We start from the raw sequence: 24,863 nt of genomic DNA, 5'->3' as shown, positions 1-24,863 counted from the left end.
AGTGGCCGATGTTTGGGCGTCCGTCTTTCGTTGAATGACGGTGCAAATGCACGCTGCTGGCCGAGCGCTACCGCGGTGATAAAGCGGTCACGACTGCGAGGAAAAAAAACAGCAGTTTGATTCTGATTCAGCAGATAGGGCGAAACGCGACAGAACGATGAAAGGCCTCGACGGCTGCTGCAATTTCGCAGTTTGAACAAAAAGAGACCCCACAAAGCGTCTGCGTCGTGCAAACCATTCCTGACGAGTTCATCCTTCAGGTGCTCCTCAGACACCCGTAACCCTTCGTGTTCTGGACAGCAAAGTTACATTGTTTTAATCTGTGTAAGCAGCTGACATGCCGTACTCGAATGAGCCTCGAGCGCATATGGTTCTGGCCCTACGTGCATCACGCGGACACACAAGGCAGGCATTAAGCTGTTTCAACGCTGACATCCAGGTACGCGGCCTAGCCTAATGACCATTGTTCGTACATATGTTCGAACGCTGACAGAGAATGGAACATTTACCACGAAACGGCACAGATCTTCAGTTTTGGGCGAGGAAGTGGAGAGGGATATCCTGTCCAAGTTTTCTGCAGAACTGTCAGTAGTGTGGGTGCTGAAGCTGGTGTCTCGAAATCTTCGGTGTGGAGAATACTAAACAAGATACAACTTCATCCCTACCACGCGCTGCTCCACCTAGCATTGGAGCCTCGCGACTTCCAGAACCGCACAGACATTGCAAACTGGATCCTAATCAACACAGAAGACCCAGGCAGCGTTAACAAGGTCCTTTGGACCAACGAAGCTAACTTCTCGCGCAATGCTCAAGTGATCATCCACAACGCTTACTATTGTAGTGACAAGAACCCTCACTGGGTTTGGCAGGCGCGTCACCAATATCAGTGGTCTTTCAACGTGTCGTGTGGCATTTACAGTGGTACTATCATCGGACCTATCTTCTTCGACAGCACACTTACAGACGAACGATATGTGAACGGTATCTTCGATGGACCACTTCAAAGTTTTCTGTACGAAGTTCCACTGGCTGGGATTAAAAATATCTGGTTTCAGCATGTTGGAGCTCCTGCGCACAGAAGCAGCAAAGCGTGCAGTTGGCTGGATGAAGTTTTCCCGCAGCAGTGGATAGGGCGGCACGGGGCCCATTGCTTGGCCAGCAAGGTCTGCAGATTTAAACCCCATTTATTTTTTTTTCTTTGGGGGTTCGTCAAGCGTCAGGTATACCAGGCACCAACCACAACATCAGGTAATCTAAAAGAAAAAATCAGACAAGTTTGCGACTACTGTCCCAATAATCATGGTCAAGAACCTCACGGAAAGTCTGATAAAGAGATGCCAGAGTTGTATTGCAGCAGATGGCGGCCTCTTTGAACATGTTTTGTAATCGCGGCTTAATTTTAGGAGCACCGATCACTGAAAAAAAAAGTCTCCTCATGCCGTTCGCCTGCTCACCGCCACCCGTGACTAGCTTCACGTCGTCGCCTCCTTTTACGCATCTCAAGTTCAAAAGCGACAATAAAGCTATTTTCTAGTTTTTTTTATCCGTCTTGGACGCTTACCTCGGCAGCGTTAGACCAGCAGCGTTCACTTGCACCGTCATTCAACGAAAGACAGACGCCCAAACATCGGCCACTTTTAAAGCACCCTGTCACTGCCCAGTGGCAGCCGCAGGCGACCTCGTTCACCGGTTGTGCTCTTGAGAGCAGCACTATAGCAGTGCGCTTGCGGTCCGTCACGTGGCCTCTTTTCAAATTTCGCGGACGTTCTTTCAACGCGGTAAAAATAACACCGCGAGACGTATCGTACAAATAAAACAATACAGTGTGTGATTTCTAAAAGTGCTCCACAGCTCAGTGTCCATATTTCGAGTTTTCAGCCGATAATTAAAAAGTTAAGTAATTCAAAATAATTAACTACTTAGTTTAGGGGAAAATCAAAAATAGCCTGAGTATCTATAGGCTAGTGCGAGTAGTATACGTTCGGTTCAATTTGCCTCTGAAGTGCCTTTCATTTTCAAAGTATTGGCTTAAGTTATGTGGGACAACCTGTATATGTAAAGTGTAAGTGGGTTTATTAGCCTTAGTTTTGTTTTAGTTTTTTTTTAAGAATCCCATGCGGTGGTGCTGCCAACATTTACACTCATTGTCAAATTTCTGGTATTTTACTGCACATTTGGTGTTCCTTTTTCTGGCAATTTGAGCTACTGAAGCTTGTTTTTTTTAAAAAAAAAAAGACCAATACAGCTGTAACAAGTGATACAAAAATTGAGAACCCACTAGCTACACATGCAACTCGAAACCGGGTCTTTTAAAGGGGCGGGGCATTCTACCTCTGCACCAGAATGGTTTATTTTTTTATTGTCCTTTGCAACACTTTGGTAAAGCCACGCGTCTCTCTTATGCGACAACCCACTGCAGGCTACCGATCGCAGCGGCATCAGCGGCTTTACCCTCTTTTGGCTTCACTTTCGGCCATTCCGAGCACTTCCCTTTGCTAGTACACGCAATTTGTGCTTAGTTTGGCGCATTGTCGGGCCAGCAAAGCTTCGCTCACTTTTGTTAAGTGGTTTTGCGCGTATCTTCAGTAGGTTGTTTATCACAGAATCTGTGGTTAAACTCACAGAATCTGTGGATAACCGTTCGTGTTACTACAGATTGTTTTCGCTGGCGCACGGCCGGCGTACCGTCGCCCTTGCTGATGGAGAATGCACCACGCCAAAAGAAGAAACGCGGCGCTGTGTAAAGCTGTTCAAAGTGATCCGTTCACGGCTGCTGTCTCGCTGAAGTGGTTTTCTTTGGTTTGGCAACGTGAGTTTTTTAACTATTGTGCTAGTGTGCTCCTGAGCCATTGTATCATATTTTTTATCTCCAAAATATTTCGCTGTCTATTGCAAATACAGCAAATGTACACCATTAGGCTTCTTAGCCTCTTAGTTTACTTTTTGTGTATTTGCAATAGCAAGCTTGCTGCTCAAATCCTTCTTGTTCATCCTGCTTTCCTCTCCCATGCGATTATTAGCGAGCCGTAAAGATGCAAACAAAAATCCCGTAGTTATCAAAAGAAAGTAAGAGAGCAGCACTTTCAAAAAATATGACCTTTCACGCTATGTGGCGAAAATGAGCAATGTCGCAACCGCTTCTGGTTGTGACGTCATATTTTATTTTAATTTTTCCTTGCTGTTAGTTGTCCTCACCATAAGTAGATGGCGACGGTGGCAACGAGCCGCTCAGCTTCTTAACACATGGGCTTCTTAACACATATACATTGCAGCACAATCGTCCACCGCAGCGGCAGAAAACGGACACGGGAAACGAAAAACACAGCACGGCGCTTCATGTGGTCTCTTCGTCCATTAGCGTAGCTAATATGTGAAATCAACCGAATCAAATGTTCGAATTCTACCTTCGCAGCTTACTGGATGCTTTTTTACAGGTACTTCGTCCACACCTTAGTTTCTAGACGTGGGCTATTTTTTTCGCCCTCTACACAGGTCCGTGTTGTTGGAGGACAGAGCAAAGCGGCCGATGCTGTGAAGAGGGAATGGAGTCTCTTCCTCGGCAGTCGTCACAAAGTCGCTGCTGTGGCGCTGCATGTCCGATTCGAAACAGCAACCCACGAGGCTTGCATGGGCCTCATCGCGCAATGCTGCCAAACGAAATGTGCGTGCGTGCCTATGGGGGTGAATGAACGCTGGACATTATATAGTGGCGAGTGCTTGGGTCAGTCGCTCCGCTGTTTGCGTTTCATTTAATATCGATAGTACATTCGCGGACACCGGTGCTGCCATCTCATCGATCAAAGAGCACCGCTTATCAATGTAGTTTACCGCTGCTTTCTCATCAACTACTTGCCTCATATTTGCAAGACATCGAGACACCACTGAACTAAGATCTACATAAGGTTTGGTTTTATTGTCTGTAGATATGCCGAGTAGCACATCTGTAAGGGGCCTATTGGAGGCTGGAATCCTTCTCGATCCCGGCAGGCACCGCGTCTACTTGCTTACCGGGCCAGTGGGTCACGTCGGGCTGGGGCATTTAGGTTCAAGATGCGCTGTCTCTAGTCGATAAGAATATGTACCGCAACTTCGTCTACACCAAGCCACCCTCCACGTTTCACCTTAAATCATCGACGAGCACATCGAATAATTCTTGCTTTGCGAAATATACTTCAGTCTTACCTGTTTTTAAAGTTTTGGCCAAAATAAGGCAATTAGCGTCACTAAAAAGTACAAGGAATGTGTAGTTCAGGGTGGCAGACATAGCAATCTTTGTCCCGTCAGTGAGGTTCATGATAACAAATTCTTTGTCTGAAAAAAAAGTGAGGTGCTTAGCTTTTGCAAAAAATATCTTCTTGTTTCCTTTCTACCCATATTCGGGAAAGGGTACGCCAAGTATTTGTTGTTAACATAAACAGTAAAAGCAAATCTACATAAACAACAAAACATAGAAATAAGAAAATTAAGAAACAACAGACTACACAATACAATAAACTACAAACGAATAAAAGTAAGAGTGAGAAATTCATTTTCGCCGTAAGAGGCAAGCAATGTATGCGATTGCAAGAAATTGAAATGTCACACGAAGAGCTGCAAGTAGCTCGGAACTTGCTGTGGGCTTCTCTAGCCCAAATGGCGCACAAAAAGAACACACACAGTGCGAGCGCAAACAAACTACTGTCACAGTTCGACACTTGCAGCGCGCTGCTCAAACACCAAACACGACGCATGAAAAGAACGCACAGGTATACACATAACGAATGCGAACTAACAACGGTCACAGTTGTTACTTCAACTAGCCCCTACTTTCACTGAGCCCAAGAGAAGCCCCTACTCATGGGCTCTCGCGCTCGCGTTGTCGCAAGACCCAAAAATTGAAAACTAGCGTGGGCCGCCAGCGAGACGACGCAAGCGCTGCACGAGCAACGACGCAGCATGTCCCACGTCTCGCATAATTTTAATTTCGTCCCGTGTGGCGTTGCGCGCTTTTGACCCAACGCCGCCTGCATTTGATCCAACTCTCGAACGCTGGGGCTCCTCCGAACCCAAGAACTTCCTACCCAACGCAGCTACTAGTTGGACGGCGGCTTAAGAGTACCCCCTTCGCGCCATCTCGTGTGACAGTAAAAAAGCAGAAACACCTCCGAGCTTTGCGTGCCACCAGCGGTGAATGGTGTAGGCTATATAAATAGGTCGCCCCGCCACGGTGGTCTAGTGGTTATGGCGCTCGACTGCTGACCCGAAGGTCGCGGGATCGAATCCCCGCCGCGGCGGCTGCATTTTCGATGGAGGCGAAAATGTTTGAGGCTCGTGTACTTAGATTTAGGTGCACGTTAAAGAACCCCAGGTGGTCGAAATTTCCGGAGCCCTCCACTACGGCATCTCTCATAATCAAATCGTGGTTTTGGGACGTTATACCCCAGATAATATTATTATTATTATTTTATAAATAGGTCGCCGTTAGCATTCTGGAGGACGTATGGCACGTGGCACAGTTGTCTAACGCGGCCTGTTGTGGTGCGATGGGTCGGAGGTTCAATCCACGGTCGCGCACTTCAGAATGTATTTATGAGGTATATATATATATATATATATATATATATATATATATATATGTGTATATATATATATATGTATATATACATACCTCATAAATAAATTTTGAAGTGCGCGACCGTGGATTGAAGCTCCGACCCATCGCACCAAACAGGCCGCGTTAGACAACTGTGCCACGTGCCATACGAGCGCGCTTCTACAGGGGGTGAGCTGCTATCCTTTCTTCGCATGTCATTCCGATTTCTAGCGTTCGGATTCATTGCTTCGCCCTTGCGGTGAAACTAACGTTCTACATTGCTATGAGAGCGCATAGGCAACACCACTGAACTGTAACAAGCACTAGGAAAGGTTACTTGACAGTTAGCCAACATTATTACGTAAAACCAACATTACCCAACACTAGCCAATAGCAAGTGAACGTTAGCCTGTGCTCTTTCTTTCTCTGCGCGGCATACTTAGATATACATGGCTAGATACAAATTTAAAAGTTTAAGTTTACATATATGGCTACAGTTTAAACAACCGGGATAAGCTGTTTTCACCTTATGGAGCAAATAAATAAGAACCACCCATGCTCGTAGAGATTATACTTACTTTCGTGGTAAACTTTAAGAAATGTTTGCCAGTTTTCCTCTCCTTCTTCTTTTGTAAGAGAAATATTTGTGGACCTGTAATCACTGAGAGGGAAAAATGTATTATGCATTTAACGGTGTAACCCCAATAAATGCAACATTCAAAATACTGAAATAAACATAATGCTTGCCCTTTTTAGCAAATGACATTAGTTTAAACAAATATGTAAAGCTTGACTGTGGCGCGAGGGGCTTTTGTGTAAACAAGCAAGACAGTGTAGCTCTGCTTAGCAATGCGCTGTTCCCTTACTATCGACAAATATATTTGGCGTCCTACTAGTTACACGGCTGAAAACAATTTAGAGCAGGAAGTAAACATTTGGTTCGGCGTTAGGCTATAGAGCGCCATAAATGAGACATGGAACACGACACGGCAAGCATCGCTATATAAATCATTTGAAACACTGGTGCACCGGCGCCGGCTCGGTACGGCGTACACAAAACACTATTAGACACAAAGTTGTATATGGCTAGGCGAAACGAAAAACCATTCACCAGTGCACGTTAAAGAACCCCAGGTGCTCGAAATTTCCGGAGCCCTCCACTACGGCGTCTCTCATAATCATATCGTGGTTTTGGGACGTTAAACCCCAGATATTATTATTGTGATATGTTTCGACAATGGTCTCCTTTGGCTGCGCCGTTAATTATGTCGTTCTCTACGTCGCACCCAAGCGCACGCCATTGGCTTCTCTTCAGTGACGTCGTCTCTCCGTCGGATCGAAGGATACGCGGCATGACAGGCGGATGCTTGGCGGAAGCGGCGAGGACGCGGCAGTGCCGGCAGAGTAGCGTCAACATGGCATTGACGCAACGCGTTCGTCGCTGGGACCAACACCTGCTTTCGGTGGGAGTTTCTCGAGCGGCACTTCGGCTGCGGCTGCGACGTCTGCGACCGCCTGTGGTTCGACAACTACCTGTATACGATCGACGGGAACTGGTCCCAACAACAACGGAACAATGCCATGGAGGTACTGACGCGGTAGTTCCCCAGCTGCTCCCGAGGTCGGCCACGTTCCGGGTCTGTAGGGCATGCAAGGAATCGCTAATTACAGGCAGTGTGCCAAATTTAAGCCCCGTTAACGGCTAATTTTACCCACCGATGCCTTTACATTTGCCCAGGCTCAACGTCGTCGAGGAACATCTAGTGGCCCCGCGTCTGCCCAAACACGGTCCATTGCTGGCAGGAACGCGAGAAGGAGGTATTCGAAATGGCAACTCAACGTGGCAAGCCGACGGTATTTCCAACTTTGGATGCCCCTGAAGTTCATTGGAACCGCCTAATTGAGCTGCTCGAACGCATCAGGGTACACGGCGACGACACGCAACACTGGTTCGTGCAGGCGATGGCATTCCTTGAACGCGTCGAAGTTTGTAAAACAACTTGTTGTTGGGCTAGTTGGTACATCATTTCCAAAAACTTAATTAGAGCGCAACCAGACGACACATTCACACAAACACACACACACATGCACGTGGTTGATGCCTGGGTGTGTGGGTGTTTGTGTGAATGTGTCGTGTGGTTGCGCTCAAATTAGGTTTTTGGAAGCGTCGAAGTTTGAAACATTGATCCTCAGGCATGTGCGATATATGTCAACAACCTCTTCGACGTCATCCTCAACATGCTCAAAGACCGGCGCATTTCGCCATTCAAACCATACTAATAATTGAGAAAGGCTTCCGTACAACGTCCGGATTAACCCACTGCTAAACACCGGGGCCGCACGCTTCAGCTTCGCTGGTTAACCAGATGTACGGGGTGCTTGTGCGGGGATTTTTAAAGACGATAGTCTTTCTTGGGACACTTGAAGGCAGACATTTTGATCTATCTATCTATCTATCTATCTATCTATCTATCTATCTATCTATCTATCTATCTATCTATCTATCTATCTATCTATCTATCTATCTATCTATCTGTCTGTCTGTCTGCCTGTCCGTCTGTCTGTATGTCTGTCTGTCACTAGATATGAATCGCTCAGGAACGAGCCGGATCTTTTAAGCGGCTCTTTTAAAAGAACGAGTGATCCGCGGTTCTGTAAAAGTGAGCGGAGGTTCTTTGGGAGACGGCTCTCTGAGCCGAATGAGCCAACTGAGTGACGGCGGCGCCGGTTCTCCGGTGTTCTTTCGCTCACTGAGCCGCAGCGGGGGCCGTTCTTTCACGCTCCCTTAAAGGCGGTTCTCTCTCGCTCACTCAGCGGTAGTTCGATCTCGCTCAGTGAGCCGTGCTGAATCGTTGTTTGAACCGACTGAACCGCTCCATTTGAGTTGAACCGCTCCGTGATTCAACCGCTCCGTGAGAGAGGTACGCTAGGTTTTACAGTGAAAGCTGTTATGAGATCATTTCACCGGCCGTTTTTAGCGCCGTAGTTGTCCGCCGTCGCCGCTGCCGCCGCCGCTGCCGCCGCCGCTGCCGCCGCTGCTGCCGCCGCCGCCGCCGGTGTCCGTAACCACTATCGCTCGAAATAAGAAAAAAAACGAAATAAGAAAAAAATTACAGGATGGAACGAGGTTCGAACCTGGGCCCTCTGCGTGGGAGCCCAGTATTCAACCTCTGAGCCATGCCGGTGCTTCTAACTGCGTTGCAAAAAGACCCTATACAGTCTTCATGTCGGGACGGAACCACATTACCATATGTAATGTAGCGTGGTAGAAGAGTAAAATAACAACCAAGTATCACACAATGCGAATTCTGTAACCAGGCGTCACAGACTGCGAATTGCGCAACGAGTGAGTTGTTGAATGCTTCCAACCCATTACAGAGAGCTGTGCCATAATTCTTCATCTTCATTAGCCACAGCATCAACAAAGTGCGCATAATGCCTTACAGGTGTTTAGGAGATACTACTGTTCTGCGCAGAATGACGAAAAATTGCGTAGTGGCTGCTTCCTTCCTTCAAAAAAATTATGAATTATAGTGTAGTGGGTTCCGCGCAAGTGCACTTCTATTGGTTGCCAAGGAAGCCCATAAGGCTCCCATGATCCATTTCATCAGGGTAAAGTTAATTCCCTTTCTCTATCTCTTTCTCACGTTAGCGTATGTTATAAAGTGTGGTGGGAGAATGAAACGACGACCGGGCGTCACACAGTGCGAAGTACGTAACTAGTTGGTCATTTAAAGCTTCCAACCCATTACAAAAGACTCAGTCACAATTCTTCATCGTCATCAGTCGTCCCATCAAGAAACTGCACATAATGCCTTAAAGATCGTACCTCGCTTCTCCGCAGAATGACGAGTAATGTCGTGGTGGGTGCTTCCAACTTCACAAAAATTATCGTTTGTGGCGTAGTGGGTACGTTGCTAGTGTACTTGTATTAGTAGCCACAAGAGAGTTTATAACGGGCTCTAGAAATGCCGCTCTTCGAGCTTTCGCTGTGACTGTGCTGCGCTTTCCGCGCAGGCCTGGAGTTTTTTTGAGTGCGGCTTTCACGCATCTATTGGCGATGAGAAAACAACTGCCCTTTCCTCCTTGCTCTGATGTTGCTCGCAAGAGTCGCAACCTCCTCGCCTTCGGCTTCCTTCGCGGGTGCCCGCCGGTCGCTATGTTTCTATCGAGAGGCATGTACAGAGGTCTCGTGGATTGATTTTCCCTTACTGACCGCCGAGTGTTGGCCGCTGCGGGCAGACTCGCGCTGCGCGCTGGCTGTGTGCGGTGCGTCTGGCAGTTCATCGTGAGCTGGTGCAACTCGTCGAAGGCGAAGAGCCGCTAAAGATAACCAATGCACACCCGTGATTCTAATGCAATGCTTTATTAAATACGCATGCATTCACTGTGTTCATTGGCCGGACAAGGGCGAATAAAAAGAATGAATGAAACAGTGAAAATGGTTGGAGGGAGTAGGGGACGCATACTTCAAGTCTCCTGAAGAAGGGAGGGGGCGCTTGCACGGATAGAGGCGCTTGGTCGGGACTTTGCGGTAGTGAATAAAGTAGTAGGATGATTTTGCGGTAGTGAACAAGTGAATAAATTCGAAAGGAAATGTGCAGTAACCTTTGTCCTTATTTTGATCGACCACAGTTGACCATGCAAACCTAAATGGCCGGGCAGCAGTGTGGAGCGAATCATAGTTTCCTAATGATGTACTAATAATAATATCTAGGGCTTTACGTCTCAAAACCACGACATGATTATGAGGTACGCCGCAGTGGAGGGCTCCGGAGGTTTTGACTATCTGGTGCTCTTTAAATGCGCACTGACATCGCACAGTACACGGGCCTCTGCCATTTCGCCTACATCGAAATGCGGCCGTCGCGGTCGAGAGCACGGGATTGAAACCGCGGCCTCCGGGTCAGCCCCCGAGCACAGTAACCGCTACGCCACCGCGGCGGACCTGATGATAAACTAAAGCGAGATCTGGCGCTAGTGTCTATGGGCATCAGCCACAGAGTTCTACTAGTATACGAGTTGCGAAATTCCGAACACGCCATTGGCCGAAATCGTAGGTTTTTCTTATTGTCGCGTCATCTGTTGGCCAAAAATAAAAATAATAAATAAAATGCTCGTAACAACGCGATCATTGAGCGGTGTTGAACAGCTTGCGAGAAACGTATGCAGAGCGGGATCACGTGGTCTTGTGTTTTGCATCACTGCTCCCAGGTGATGCGTCAATCCGCTGGTCCGCGCAGAATCGACCATGAACATGTCCGGGTTTCAAAACCCTAAAAGCGAGAGGGGTGGTGTCAAAGATTGGCTTGTCGAGGCTCGCGGACGTACGTGGCGCTCAAGTGCGTCTGCAGAACTTTTTGCCGCATAAGCGAGGGGGGGGGGGGACGGCGACCAGCGCAGGTATCCATTCTATCAAGCTACCTGCATAGAAAAGTATTCTAAATTTCAGGAGGAGGACCTTTTTCGCGACCTTCCTACCACCTTTTCCCCACGCCCCTGCGCATGCGCTCTCCCCTAGTGGAAAAGTGGCGAAACGTCTCTTCATCTCGGAGGCTTTGCTTCTGGCAATACCAGTTGTCCTGTCCCCAGGCACACCCTACCAAAAACGGCAGAGGGCAGGACAGGAATATGAAAGAGGCGGATTACGCCATGCGTCATTCGTTCTCCAGGATCTTAACGGCAGAATACAAACGCACGCTGCGCTGGGTAATGCGCTCGGGGCGCCACACGTGGCAAATTTAAAACAATTCGAAACGCGCGCCATTCTGCATCGTTGCCCTCGCTGCTTTTGCGTCGTATAACTGGCAACCCATGCTGGTTTTCCATTTTAGAGTTGTAGCACCGCGCCACTCGTGGCCAGTCCGCCAGGGAAAAAGAAAAGCTTCCAGTGGTTCGTGGTGGCGCGAGCTAGTGCGAACGCTTTGGCTTTTGTAGACTTATGCCATAGGAGGGAATAAACGAGATGGCTGAACCAGAATCACAGTATATATGTTACACCGCAACCAGAACCGCGAGGCAAAAAATTACAGCACAAATGCCGAAATCACCCACGAAGAAACGAAACATACGACACAAGCGCTCACTAACACTTCTTTATTCTGTCATACTCCAGTGCATATATAAGCGCAAAGAAACCTTACCGCACACGCGCACACAAAAATATCTCTAAACGAAAACGTGTAACAAGGATGATAGTGTATTGGATTCGCGAAGACATGAAATCATGTTCAGATGTGTGAAGGGACAAAAACGTAAAGAAACCGTAAGAAGGTCAAAGAAGTGAGTCTGCGCTGTAATTTTAGCCTTAGCAATATTTACCAACTAGACCCAAACGAATTTTTATTTTAGTGAACAGCATCGACGTAAGCAGGGAACTCGAGCCGCGGCTTCACGCGCCACTGGTAAGCGCCGTGTTAATTTTTTTCTCTTGTGCTCACGGGCTCCCCGATTTCGTTTGCTGCTCAAAGGAGGGCGCCACAGCGTCTTCAGTCAACGGGAGCGCAAGAGTCCGATAGCGGCTTGCCTTCTGCGCATATACATTGGCGGCTGGCAAATTTCTTGAGTGGACAATTCAAAAATTCTCTAGTGTTTCGCGGGATTTTGGATGCGCGCATCCGACTTGTACTTTGACAAGTCGGATGTATCTCTTTCATGTACGTCTTTCTGTATGAGAAAGAAATTAACTGCAAACTGTAAACATCCAGGGAGTCACCGACCGTGCTCGCGGGCTTCCCTTGAGGCGGAGTTTGGTACGTCTTGTGCTTTCACAGCAGAGTTAGGGTTGATGCTATAGACCACACGAAGGTCACCTTGCTGGCTGCAGCGGCCACATTTGGAAAGGAGTTGAAATAACAACTGTGACAGTTCACGCTCGTCCTGTGCGTACCTGTGCTTTCTTTTCGTGCGTTCATCTTTGTGTTCTACCAGAGCGCTGCATGTGTCGGGATGCGACAGTTGTTAGATTGCGCTCGCCGTGTGTGTTTTCTTTTCCTGCGTCATTTGTGTTTGAGCAGCGCGCACCACGTTTCTAGCTCCTTGCCGTTCTTCCTGTGACATTCCAATTTCTTGCTAAAGCATTCGTTGCTTCGGCCCTGAGGCGAGACTGTCGCTTTTTTATGAGTTAGTTGCCTAATGGCGGACATTAGATTCAGCGCCAGTGCCTTTTTGTCTCGCTCCTTTAAAGTTGAGCTACGACGCCTGAACACGTGACACACGATTTTTAACAGCAGAGTTGTTTATGCTCAAAGAAAATCCGTTAGGCATGAACAGAAACATCATCATGATGCGCGGCGCCAAGTTTAAAGCCTAGCGCGTGCAACGCAATGACTCTACCGTCAAGCGCTCCTTTCGTCCTCTTCTTCATCTTGTGCTGCGATTCCACAACACATCTAGGGCACGGTATGCAATAACTCGCATAGGGAGAGACCAAGTACGGAGACAAAGAAAGAAAAGAAAGAGAGAGAGAAAGAGGTGGAAAAATAGAGAGCGTGGCAGCAAGACAGAGAAGAAAGACACAAAAACAACTATATATATATATATATATATATATATATATATATATATTTGTGTGTGTGACGTAAGCAGGCATGCAGGGATGGCTGGTAGAAGCCGACGATGAAGAAGTATGCGCGTGAATGGAATAAAAGTATGGCGTCTGAGCCACAGCACGTCTACCACATCTAGCGTCACACAAGTCGACAGGATGGAGACCTGGCAGCCGACTCATCAGCCGCACATCACCAGCAAATACCTCAGCAAGACATCTTCACCGCATGTAGACCACCGAGGCAGATCCTGTTGAACACACCGACCAGCATCATGACCGAACCATCGACTGACCTTGACATCCCCATGTACGCCGGATCAGCGGACGATGGACCCGTGCAGGAGTGGTTCGACCTATTCGAGCTCCACGCTACCGCTGCATGCTGGTCGGAACGGGAGATGGTCACCAACTTCAATGACTACGTCATCTGTGAGGCATTCCGATTTTACCTCACACACATATTTGAAAACAACGAATCATGGGCAAAAATCAAGCAAGAAATGGCCACCCGTTTTAAAGACTACGACGAAGGCTCGCTTATAAGTCATCATCCGGAGACAATCGCACTCAGCCGTCACAGTAACAAAGAGTTGTCACGCACCCGAACACCAAGCATGAATTTACAATTCCCTACGGACAAAGTAAGGCGTATGCTCACGAAAATGCATCCCGGCCGCACAAGACCCGACCTTCCACCCGGTTTCCCATCCGCACAAAAGTCGCCATCGCCTACCTCTTCATCGCACTAAAGAAATCGAGTCATTATTCAAGCGCCTGTTGCCCTTGATTTCTCGCCTCGCATACGCAGCCCACCTCCTGGTTTTGCGTCAAGTGGCTCTTCTGGTGCTCGTAACTCTCCCCGCACGCCTCACGGGATCATTACGTGCGTGACGGACCAGATGAAGTATCGAGAACATATCTTGCCAAGCCACTGCCATGCCGAAAGAGTTCAGGCTTCGGGAGGACTTTGCTCGATAGTTCAACAAAGCGACACACATTCACAATTGGCCAAGTCTCCGTTTCCCGACAAGCAAGACAACAGCACACCATGCACCAGCTACCTACCAGACACGACATCAACTTGCGAAGAAAAGGAACGTCACGATTCGAAAGGGGCTCCACTTGATCAATTTCCTGGGCAAGATCAGCAAGACCAGCACAGACAAGTCGACGAACCTCAAGGACTACAATCGGTCCTCCGACAAGCACAACAACCAACGAAAACTTCGTCGAAAGCACAATCACAGCATAAAGGACGACGTCGTCAAAATGTAAGGCATCATCGCATAAAGGACCGTCGTCAGAGACGCGTTCTGCACAAGCAATCAAGACTGCGCCTGCGATCACACCACCCACATCTCAGAAGACACCAAGAAAGACAAGTAATCACCCCTTGTTTCTCGCAAGGACTCGAGCATCGTCCGATTATCTCCGTCAACGCGCACGGAAACTGAAAGCACTGCCTGTGTGCCAATCAGGACAAGGAATGCGACGTCCACCACAGCCGAGCTTCCGATGCTTCAAGTTGCATTATTACTCAGTTGTGACATTTCCAAGAACCCAGTCATCGTCACTCTCCATGTGCAAAGCATGCTTGAGCTTTCCTGAACGCAACAGCCAGCCTCGCCCACCAGAGCTTTCCTACATATCACCGGACTGCTACCCTCTTCTGTGAACTCTTTTGTGCAAGTTAACGTACCTTCAGTGTGACATGGAACTACTGTGCATTTCGACATTTTTTGCTTCTAAGACTGCTTGTTCATGCTTTGTTGTTCGTAATTCGCGCATTCTTCCGGGGGGAGGGGGTATCCTGTGACGTATGCAGGATGCAGGGATGGCTTGTAGAAGCCGACGATGAAGAAGTATGTGCGTGAATGGAATAAAAGTATGGCGTCTGAGCCACAGCACGTCTACCACATCTAGCGTCACATATATATAAAGAGGAATTGGCAAATCGTGAGAGAGAAAGGATTAGATATAGAGATAAAAAAGGGAGAGACAGAGAGCGAGAAAAAAAAATGGGAAAGTCGGTAGAAACAACGAAAGCCGCCAAGCTACGCTGTTCCTTTAGGTTTTTGACCACTAGTTAGAAGCTGCCTTAAAGGGACACTAAAGAGAAATAATGAATGTGTTTAAATCGATAAATTGTGCTCTGAGAACTCTAATGTTGTTAATTTAGCCATCATAGGTTTTTTAATGGAGGCGAAAATGAAGTTCAAAGTTTCATTTTTCATTTAGCGCCGAAATCTCCTCGCGGGACGTCACGTATTTCAAGGTGTACTTATTGCATTCTTGCGTAATTGGCTCCACAAAATTACCCCAAACTTGGTATGTTAAGCCTATGGCCCCCTCATAGGACAATCTACGTCGTTTTTAGCGATTAGGGGAAAAACGTAGTGCCTAGTAGGCGCCGTCAAAACGTGACGTCACGGCGAATGGTGCGGAAACTTCAAGGTGGCGTCGCCACCCACATTTAGTTTTTGCGCGTTTTCTCGCTTAGTAAGCGTCTTCTGGGCGCAAGCGTGGTGTTTATGGTGTAGAGTACTTTACTAATAGAAAAAATCCGTGAAAGAGTACTTTACTAATATCAGAAAAATCCTTTGGCTCTTTAGTGTACCTTTAATATTCCTTAACAGGGCATGTTGTGGGCCACGATGGGGTATTTCGAACTTTTCGGAGCTATTTTGCCCGACAGCTTAGTAGTAAATATTTTTCTTCGTAACGCCTAAAACGCGGCAGTATCTTGTCAGGATGAATTAATTTCTACCAAATTTATTATACTTGAAATGCTTAAAATGCCTCCCAGTTTGTGTATTATAGCGCGCCAACACAGACTTGTATTTAAGTGCTGCCGCAGTTTGTTCTTGTCTTTAAAATATTTAAGATCTAAGTTTAAGTGCCGACTAGAAGTGACGTGATTTTTCTTTCGGTTAATAAGCCTTCAGGCCACGCTTTAATTCTTTCGACAATATTGGAACTCTTACCTGTGGTTCGTTTTATTATAAACATCTAGAGACCGCTCAGTTATTCCTGTTGCATTACTCCAATATCGTGAGCGCACACAGGGAATGGGTATTTCTGATATATTTTGCCTCGTCCCCGTAGGTACAGATACACGTAAAAGATAAACACTACTGTTAGTCCAAATAAACTGAAACAAGAAAGAGACATTCATATGTACTGCATTCTGCCAGGAGCATAAGTGATGGTTCGGCACAGTCTCTCTCGCCTCATTTCCCTCAATGCAGTGACGTCTGTACTTATTATCTTTTTTCGCTAGCTACAGTTGTCTACGAGATATCGTAACGATTCCCACATTTGAGAATGCTCTATTTAAGATTTGCTCTTGTACAGTCGCACCACTATTACTGCGAGTAATTGTCATGAGCGTTGCAGAGATAAACACTAGTGCAGTCGCAGTTTAGTAACCGTTCAAATGATGTGTACCTAGAAATAAGAGTCCCGTATACTCACAGCTGACGGAGTGCGTGTGTGTGACTGATTAACGTATGTTCCTCCCGACTCGAGCTTAATATGGTAAAAGGCAAGGTTATTTATTGTTTTAAAAATTTTAATGTTTGCACTAAGGTCCGCAAAGCGTGACACATCGAAGGACAGGCCCTTCGCCACTCGCACGCCCCGTCGGCCAACACGTCTAGGTTCGAGATGCGCGGCTTCCACCTAGGGAGTACGCGCTTTCTTAGCACGCCCCATGACTATCTAGGTCAGCTCGCATCCTCTGCTAGCCTGCCTGGATAGTTCAGTGGTTAGGATGCTCGCCTTCACATCAAGGGTACGCGAGTTCTAGTCCCGCCTCGCGAAGAATTTTTTAACACTAAATTTTTTTATGCCGGGGTCCACCAAGCACATCCGTTACGGATATGACATTGATAAAATGAACACCAACGGGCGAGAAAGAAAAAAACAAGACAATGATCCGCCGCGGGGAATCGAACCCACGACCTTGCGGCAGTGACGGTAAGCGCCTGACGCTAAACCGACTGATCGACCTTTGCAGCTGCTGGACACTTCACGAACGTGCCTAATATCTTTCCACATTCTCTCTCGCACGGTGCTCTCTCGGCGGTGTAGGTAGGCGGTGTAGGTGCCGCTGTCTGTGAGAGGTGAAAAGAAGTAATGCATCACGATCGACACTTACTAGCGCTTAATCCGAGATTTTGCGCGATATCGGAGGTCATGGTTAAAGCGTCTCGACACCAGCGAGGGACACTGGTCGCGCTGGCATTACCGAGGCACCCTAGACACAGTTACGTTCTTTGCCTTTCGCTTCGTGTTAGCGTGCGCCGGTTCATCGGAGTAGTGCAGCTTCCACATGCACCAACAGGATTTCTCCGCCGCTGACTGTTTCGATTGCGAGAGCACCTACTAACAAAGGCGACAACTGCTGCAATACGCGTTGCAGAAAGGACACGATTTCGACGGGCGAATGTCGTGCCTTGGTGGAGCGAGACACAGGCCAGCGGGACGCGCGTGTTTGCGGCTCAAGCTCCCGTGTTGCTGAAGCTGAGTGTGGTGGTGTATGCATGAACACAGGCGTCGGTTACCCATTACTAGAAAGCGCACGCCGTGCCGTTTCTCTCCTTAATTTTTGAAGAAATGTATATCGGGTACCAGTGTTCATTATGAGCTTGTTGATGTCATCGTTACGCGGGATTCATGATTCGCTTTGTCCAAATATGTGTTCACACTTCAGCTACCACAACGGTTTAATCATGATCATGGGCTTTAGTCGTCACGATAGAGACATGCTGTCAACATGGGTGCATCCGCGTCAAACGGTGCTATAGCTGCCAAACACGAATTGACATTGTACAAGCTCTCATAGATCAGTACACAATAAGCACTACTTCTGTGAAGACACGTTTGACTTTCGTGTTATACCGATTCCTCTGACGGAGGGATCAACCATGTCTTTTTTTGTCCAGAATTTCTCTCTTTCTATCTTTCTTCTCTCTCTACTCCTTTCTCTCTCTTTCGTTGATGTTCTCTCTGTCTGTCTTTTTATTTTTGTATTTCTCTCTATTTCTCTCATTCTTTGTGTGCTACAATTTACTCTCTCCCCTTCTCCTGTCCCTCCTCCTCACGTTCACTTCCCTTTGTAACACCCCTTGCTACACTATACTAATAGCCCCGAGAAGTTGGGGGGGGGAGGCACCGCATAGCGGGAAGCCTGGATGACGTCACGGCACTGACTCTTTGACACCCACCGTGGCGCGCCTACAGAACATGCGCTCCCTTCGTGCGCTGTTGCGCTGTTTGCGATCGCGTTTCGCCTGTCTCAAGCTGCAAAAGCAAAAGAGCATCGATAATGTTTCTAGTAAAACTGCAAACAGCTGCTATACATATTTGCATTACAGTCGCCAACGGCGCCCGCGCTCCGTTGTACACACTGTGATCAGGTTTGTGGTGTCGCGCTGCTAATCTCGAGAATGGGTTCGATTCTCGGCCACGGCTGCCCCATTACGACCTGGTGAACAGCGAGAACATGTATGCGCTTAGGTACAACGGCACGCTAACAAATCACGACTATTCTACAGGATTACGGTCAGGATTAGTGCACAGCGTTTCTTGTAATGAATTCGTAGTTTTGACACGTAAGATACTATATTTAAATGATTAGGCTGCCTTGTTCACGCGCGACTCCTTTTAGAGATATGATGATCTTGCCTCCACAAGTGTTATTTGCATCGGACGCAGGCGCGTCTCTCCGGACAGTGTTTTTGCCGGTGTGTCAAGCCGTGCGCACAGTAACAAGAACCCTCGCAGCGTCGAGGCTCGCAAAATATCTCGAAAGCACTCCCCGAGAATACTGCTCCAGCTGTGGGTTTTTTTCTTGTGTACTCGTTCTCTCATCGTGCTGCTTAGTTTCGCGTTTTCCTCGCAATAAATTCGGGGCTTCATTTGACTACAAAAACAAGTTCAGGTTCATTGGGGAAACTTCTTATTCTGTCAGATTGTATCCTGATGACGCATCATAGCAACGGTGTTGTTACACTCGTAAGTACCATTTTAGATAGCCAGGTCCTAAATTAATTTTCTTTGCATTTGATTACCTCTGAGCATCATCAACCTGTATGTGGACATAACATACAAGACCAGGTATTGCATCATTGACGAGAAGGACGTTTAATTATTACGTGGGCTACGTCGCTGAGAGCGCCATCCACAGAGATCAGAATCCTGAATTCGACTTTCACGCGTTTTGTTGCCAACCATTGCGATCAGCATTGCTCCCACGTGAATTTCACGTTAGCGCTTGTGATTCGGTGGTTGATCGGACCAGCAGGTCATGCAAAGCAGGGCGCACGGTCACATAATCTCAGACGGCTGTCGAGAAATCTTTACATAATCCGAGCATAGTAACATCTTACCATTTCCGAAACCGCAGGTTCGGTCCCTGCCCGCGGCAGGTTATCTTTTCGTCCACTTTTCTTTCTTCACATTTACCTTACATTTACTACTAATAACATCCCCTATGCTCTCCTTGGCATTATTGTCTGTTAGTGTTCATTAATATTGTGTATAACAAAGAAAAACGAGCCCTTGAAATTAACATTTCTTTCCTTCATTTCCGAAACCGCTGCGTGTGTGTGGCAACATTATTTTGTTAAATGTTCCGGATTAATTAAGCGATTCTTCATGATAGACATATTCATCTAAAGTCTCCTGTTGCAGAAGCGCAATTCAGTCAAATCGCCTAGATAATCTGCAGAGACAGGCATAACCTGTGCGATAATCCGCAAGGTAATTAGTGAATTGAAAATGTCCTAAGTTCATTTGTAACTCTTCGGGTGACATGTTCTAACTGTGGAGTCAACGCCAAGTTGTAATGAAGTTAGAGCCATTAGCGTAAATGCTTTTATTTATTTTTTTATTTATTTACAGATTACCCACATCGCCATATGGGCATTACTTAGGGTGGGTGGGGTACAAAAACATAACCAGAATAAAGGTACGCTTGCAGACATATATATGTACACACATATAGAAATATCAATATAACATTATCAGGAGTAACATGAGTATACATCACCAAATACAATTTCGAGACACGTAGTGCATACATTTGTTGTTGCAAGAACAATTTCACAACACGGAAAAAAAATCATTATCTGTTATATTTACTAAGTCCTCTGTTAAACTGGTCCAATCTCTTATTCTTTTAGTGAAGAACGAGTAGAAAAGAGTGTTGGATCTGCATTCAATGGTAGAAATGTTTTTGCTATTATCACAGCGAGTGGATGTGTAGGATGGTTCAACAAAGTAGCTATGACGATTAATACCTGTGTTAGAGTTATAGATCTGCTGCAACAGCCGTAGTTTCTGTTTACGTACACGGAGCAGATCCCATCTCATGGTGGCCTTCATTTCAGAAACACTGGCGTAAGGGTTGTAATTATTTAAAACAAACCTTGTCGCTTGGTTCTGAAGTTTTGCAAGTCTATTTATAAGATAGTCTTGGTGTGGGTCCCATATTACGCATGCATAATCAAGTATGAATCTGACTTGCAAAAAATATTAGGTTTCCTTGATTTCGCGCGTGGACCGTTTGAAATTCCTGCGGATAAAGTGAAGCGTCTTACTAGCTTTTTCTATGGCCGTGTCAATATGTTTGTTCCATGTAAACGATTCGGTAAAGTAAACGCCGATATACTTATAATCGCAGTGTATGTTGATAGGGACGTCGTAGATGTTATATTGATGCTCTGATTTGGATGTTTTCCTTGAGACGCTCATGCTGCAACACTTTTTAATATTCAAATGCATGTTCCACTTTTTACACCAGTCCGCTATGCGATCTAGGTCGGTTTGCAAAGTGTGTATATCATTTACAGTCGCAATTTCTCTGTATATGACACAGTCGTTAGGAAATAATTTTATGGGTGATCTGATGTTTTCAACTATGTTGTTTATGTAGATTAGGAACAATAAGGGCCCTAAAACGCTTTCTTGGGGAACTCCCGAAGTCACTGCTATTGACGGAGATTTGACATTATTTAGGACGACGGACTGGGTTCTACCATTTAAGTAATTTCGTATCCATGTTTGAACGTTTTTATTTATGTTTAATGCAGCAAGCCTTACATCCAAGAGCTTACGTGACACAGTATCGAATGCTTTTTGGAAGTCTATGAAAACCGCGTCTACGCGACTACCGTTATCAATGGCTTTGGATACGAAATGCTGAAATTCTATTAGTTGGGTGCTACAGGAATAACCTTTCCGGAAACCGTGCTGGGCGGGAGTAAAGAAAGCGTCTGAATCAAGGAATTTATATACGTTGGAATGTGAAATGTGTTCAGATATTTTGCAACATATTGGCGTTAAAGAGATTGGCCTGTAATTTTCGCTCTGTTCTTTGTCTCCAGTTTTAAAAACGGGTGTAACGTTTGCCGTTTTCCAATCCTGAGGGATAAGACCAGTTTCAAGGGAGAGCTTATAGATGATAATTAAATGCGGAGCAATGATGTCATGACACTCTTTGAGGACTACTGGGGATAGTCCATCAGGTCCAATTAGTTTTGTTGCGTCTTAGCGGCGTAATAACGAATCGACGCCACTAACATCAATTTGAATGTCTGGCGTCATATTGCTCTGAGCGGTATTGTTTAGAAGCGTTGTCTGCTCGGTAGTTTCATGCGAAAAGACTGATTGAAAATATTGATTAAAGCATTCCGCCCTCTGGAAGTCTGACGTCACGGTTTCGCCGTCGACACTTAAAGCTGGCATAGATATATCTTCTTTTCGGTTCTGCTTTACATATTTCCAGAATGACTTCGGGTTTCCTTTTAAGTCATTGCCTAATTTAACAAAAATGAATCTTTCACCGATTTAACTGTTCCTTTTAATAAATTATTTATTCCCTCTAAGCGCTTTTGGTTTACCAAACTAGAGTTAGCAGAAAATATTTTATACGCTCGTTTAGCTTTCCTAATAAGTTTGCGTATTTCTGTGTTAAACCAAGGTTTATGCGTTTTTTTTTTACGCAAGTACCTACATGGAACATGACTTTCGACCAATCTGGTCAGATTTTCTGGGAGTACGAGGTGAAAAACAAATCTCTTGCTGTCCTGCATCACCGTTTTCACAGGGAATCCTCCGTTCGGACGGGACATTGCCCATCAAGCTATACTATCTGAACTTTCTACAGCTTACTGAACATTCGCTGGTAGTGAAATCTTCTATGTTCTACCTTGGGAGATTTGCATCTAAAGAATGAGCAGTAATCACCACCGTATCGCAAAAGAGCGGGTGCACGGCGGGCGCAGACAAAGGCGATCCTCAGCCGCGGAGCAAGGGAGTCCTTGCCGTGACGTCACATAGCCGCCACTGCCGCGCCGCCGGTGCTCATTCTCGGGGCCTTGTCCCGTTCTCGGGACAAGGCCACGCCGCAGCGGTGAGTAGTGGCATTTGCCCAAATCCTGTGGCACGTACCTGCTCATGATGATGATAGTTTGGCGGCGGGGTCGGCCGTACGGTCTGCCTAAACCACTTCGCTTTTAAAACAGAGCGTGATAGAAGGAGTAAAATGTCAAAGGAGAAGCTGGAAAAACATTATGATGGTGTAACGAATTTTTCAGGGAATGTCATTTTTGAACGAGGTGGCACGCTGCTTAACGGGCGCCCCAGCCAAAGAATTTATATTGTTCAACCTCATTTTAAGGGGCAACGCTTGCCCATAAGAGCCGATTGTATTTTTCGAGCGGAGCAGGTCCGAAAGGGTTGTTCATATTGGACCACTTCCCGTTTAAGCATGTTTTGTCCGCTTGTTCCGGTGCGGGCTGCGGGAGTCGTTCAAAGCAGAGATCACTGCCTACTATACTGAACAACGTATGAACAGTGAAATGCGCCGGCCGGGAACGTAGTCACTGGATAGTGCCCACAAGAGCACATCTGCGAGGTATGTACGGGACACCGGTGCCCTGTCGCCCTGTGTCTGTTGGGGCGTCGCAAATTTATATTCGGGTTAAATTTGACAATATTAGGCGCACTAATTGGATCCCCATTCCCACGGGCAGAGGACCCGAGGAAGTGAATAGCTATCTAAATGCAGAAGATCACCCTGCTAACCATTTTAGCTTGTCTTGTCTCGTCTAGTATTGCATAGAAGATGAACCCCGTCGCCCTCCTAGAAGCATTTAGCATCGCCTAGTATCGCCTGGCTGCTTAACATTATCTCAAAGACTATTTGAGGAAGATACGTCAAACCTGCTTTGCTACCAACACTGGGGCATTTCCTCTTAAGGTAGCTCAACCCACTTCAGGGAAACCGTAAGAACTAGACTCCCAGGAAAAACAGCGCTGACATCCCATCCGACGCAAGAAGGTTTGCAAGCACTGCACGGGACTGCTCACCTTCATCTGTCAAGACTTGTGAACGTTGCCGGAAAATCGTGTGTCATCGGTTTCTTTAATTTTGACAGTGAAGCTGTTTAAGCTATCGGTAACCTGTGCACCGTCGTCCTAAACTGACACTCACACATGTACACAACCATGTACATGTGTGAGCGTCAAGCGGAAACGAACACGTAAAAAAGAGAGAGAGAGAGAGAAAGAAAGAGAAAGAAAGTATGCAGAATGAAAGAGAGAGAGAGTGGAAGAAAGCGATAGAAAGAGGAAGCGGAAGATAGAGAAAAACAAACGGAATAAAGACATAAAAATATCGAAAGACAGAGAAAGATAGAAAGAAACATACACGAAAAAGATAGAAAATACGGAGAGCAAGACATAAAGAAAAAGAAAGAAATCGAATGAACGAAACAGAGAAAAAGAAGCAAAAAGAGAGAGGAGGGCAAGAAAGAGAGACAAAGATAGAAAGAGCGAGTAGAGAAATAAATATAGAGAGAAAGGAAGAAACGGAAAGAAATAGATATATACAAAAAAGGGATACAAGAAACCGAGAGAAAGAGAAAGAAAGAGAAGAAAGAAAAAATAAAATAAAGAGAAACGAGCAAGGCCACCCAGCTGCGCTGTTCCTTCAGGCTTGGCACCCCTAGTGCGAAGCTGCCATCATATTTTTTATATTTAATTAGCCGCTGTTCACCATACTCGTACGAATGGTTAGCGACTTCTAATTTGTCTGGCGCCCTAGTTTTTCTACCTATGAATAGTTTCTCGCTGCTTCTATTGCGTCGTGACCATTAAACAATCCTAATGCATTAGGGATGGTAAAACCGATGAACGATCAATCTATTAATCGATTAAAGGTCCACAAATAATCGATTAATCGTCATCGATTTATGTCTTTCGATTAATCGAAATAATCGATTATATCTATTGGAAAAATTGATTACGACACGCCCCACTCCCGCCCCCAACCTCGCCCCTTGGCCGGAGCGCATGACTGCGATGCGCGCTATCCTGAGACGCAGATGCCGTGCACATAGCCTCTCTTTCACTGCTTTCACTACAGCGCATATTACTGCGCTAGCAGAACGAGCCCGGAGCTGGCGGCGGCCATACCCCAAAGAAAAAGATATGAACTCGCCCTCATCTCCGTCGCGTACGGCGTCCAACTCCAAGCACTCCCCAATGCTTCAAGGCCGAGCAGGTAGCGACTCCACCCCATCGAGGCTAGAGTTACTGTATGTGCTACCTTTAGGTAGCACAGTTGCGCATTGGTCTTCTACACGCTGCTAGCGACCACGCATTGCGGAGAAGCTGACGCTCGGGCCGATTGTTTTATTTCCAGACGCCGCCGCTGCAGCGAACTTAAGTGAC

General features: G+C 46.5%; 1 protein-coding gene and 1 long non-coding RNA gene across 3 annotated transcripts in view; one reads left to right on the top strand and one right to left on the bottom strand.

Moving 5' to 3' along the window:
* The window catches only part of LOC119383875 (uncharacterized), a 303,069-nt gene that overhangs the window by 5,551 nt on the left and 272,655 nt on the right, over nucleotides 1-24,863 (bottom strand). Inside the window, exons 2-4 of one of the 2 annotated variants that reach the window (XM_049412696.1) lie at nucleotides 16,106-16,272; nucleotides 6,151-6,233; nucleotides 4,183-4,311 (exon numbers count right to left, since the gene is read on the bottom strand). In XM_049412696.1, coding sequence (XP_049268653.1) covers nucleotides 4,183-4,311; nucleotides 6,151-6,233; nucleotides 16,106-16,272 — 379 coding nt within the window. The remainder of the gene's footprint in view (nucleotides 1-4,182; nucleotides 4,312-6,150; nucleotides 6,234-16,105; nucleotides 16,273-24,863) is intronic. The other variant, XM_049412697.1, reaches the window with a different exon arrangement.
* LOC125757261 (uncharacterized) overlaps nucleotides 1-24,863 on the top strand; it is a 319,798-nt gene that overhangs the window by 36,920 nt on the left and 258,015 nt on the right. The gene's annotated exons all lie outside the window — the stretch shown is intronic.

This window comes from Rhipicephalus sanguineus, chromosome 2, assembly GCF_013339695.2.
Source record: "Rhipicephalus sanguineus isolate Rsan-2018 chromosome 2, BIME_Rsan_1.4, whole genome shotgun sequence".
Classification (NCBI taxonomy): domain Eukaryota; kingdom Metazoa; phylum Arthropoda; class Arachnida; order Ixodida; family Ixodidae; genus Rhipicephalus; species Rhipicephalus sanguineus.
Note: the sequence above shows the minus strand (reverse complement) of the source record. Positions and strands in the feature narration are given on the sequence as shown.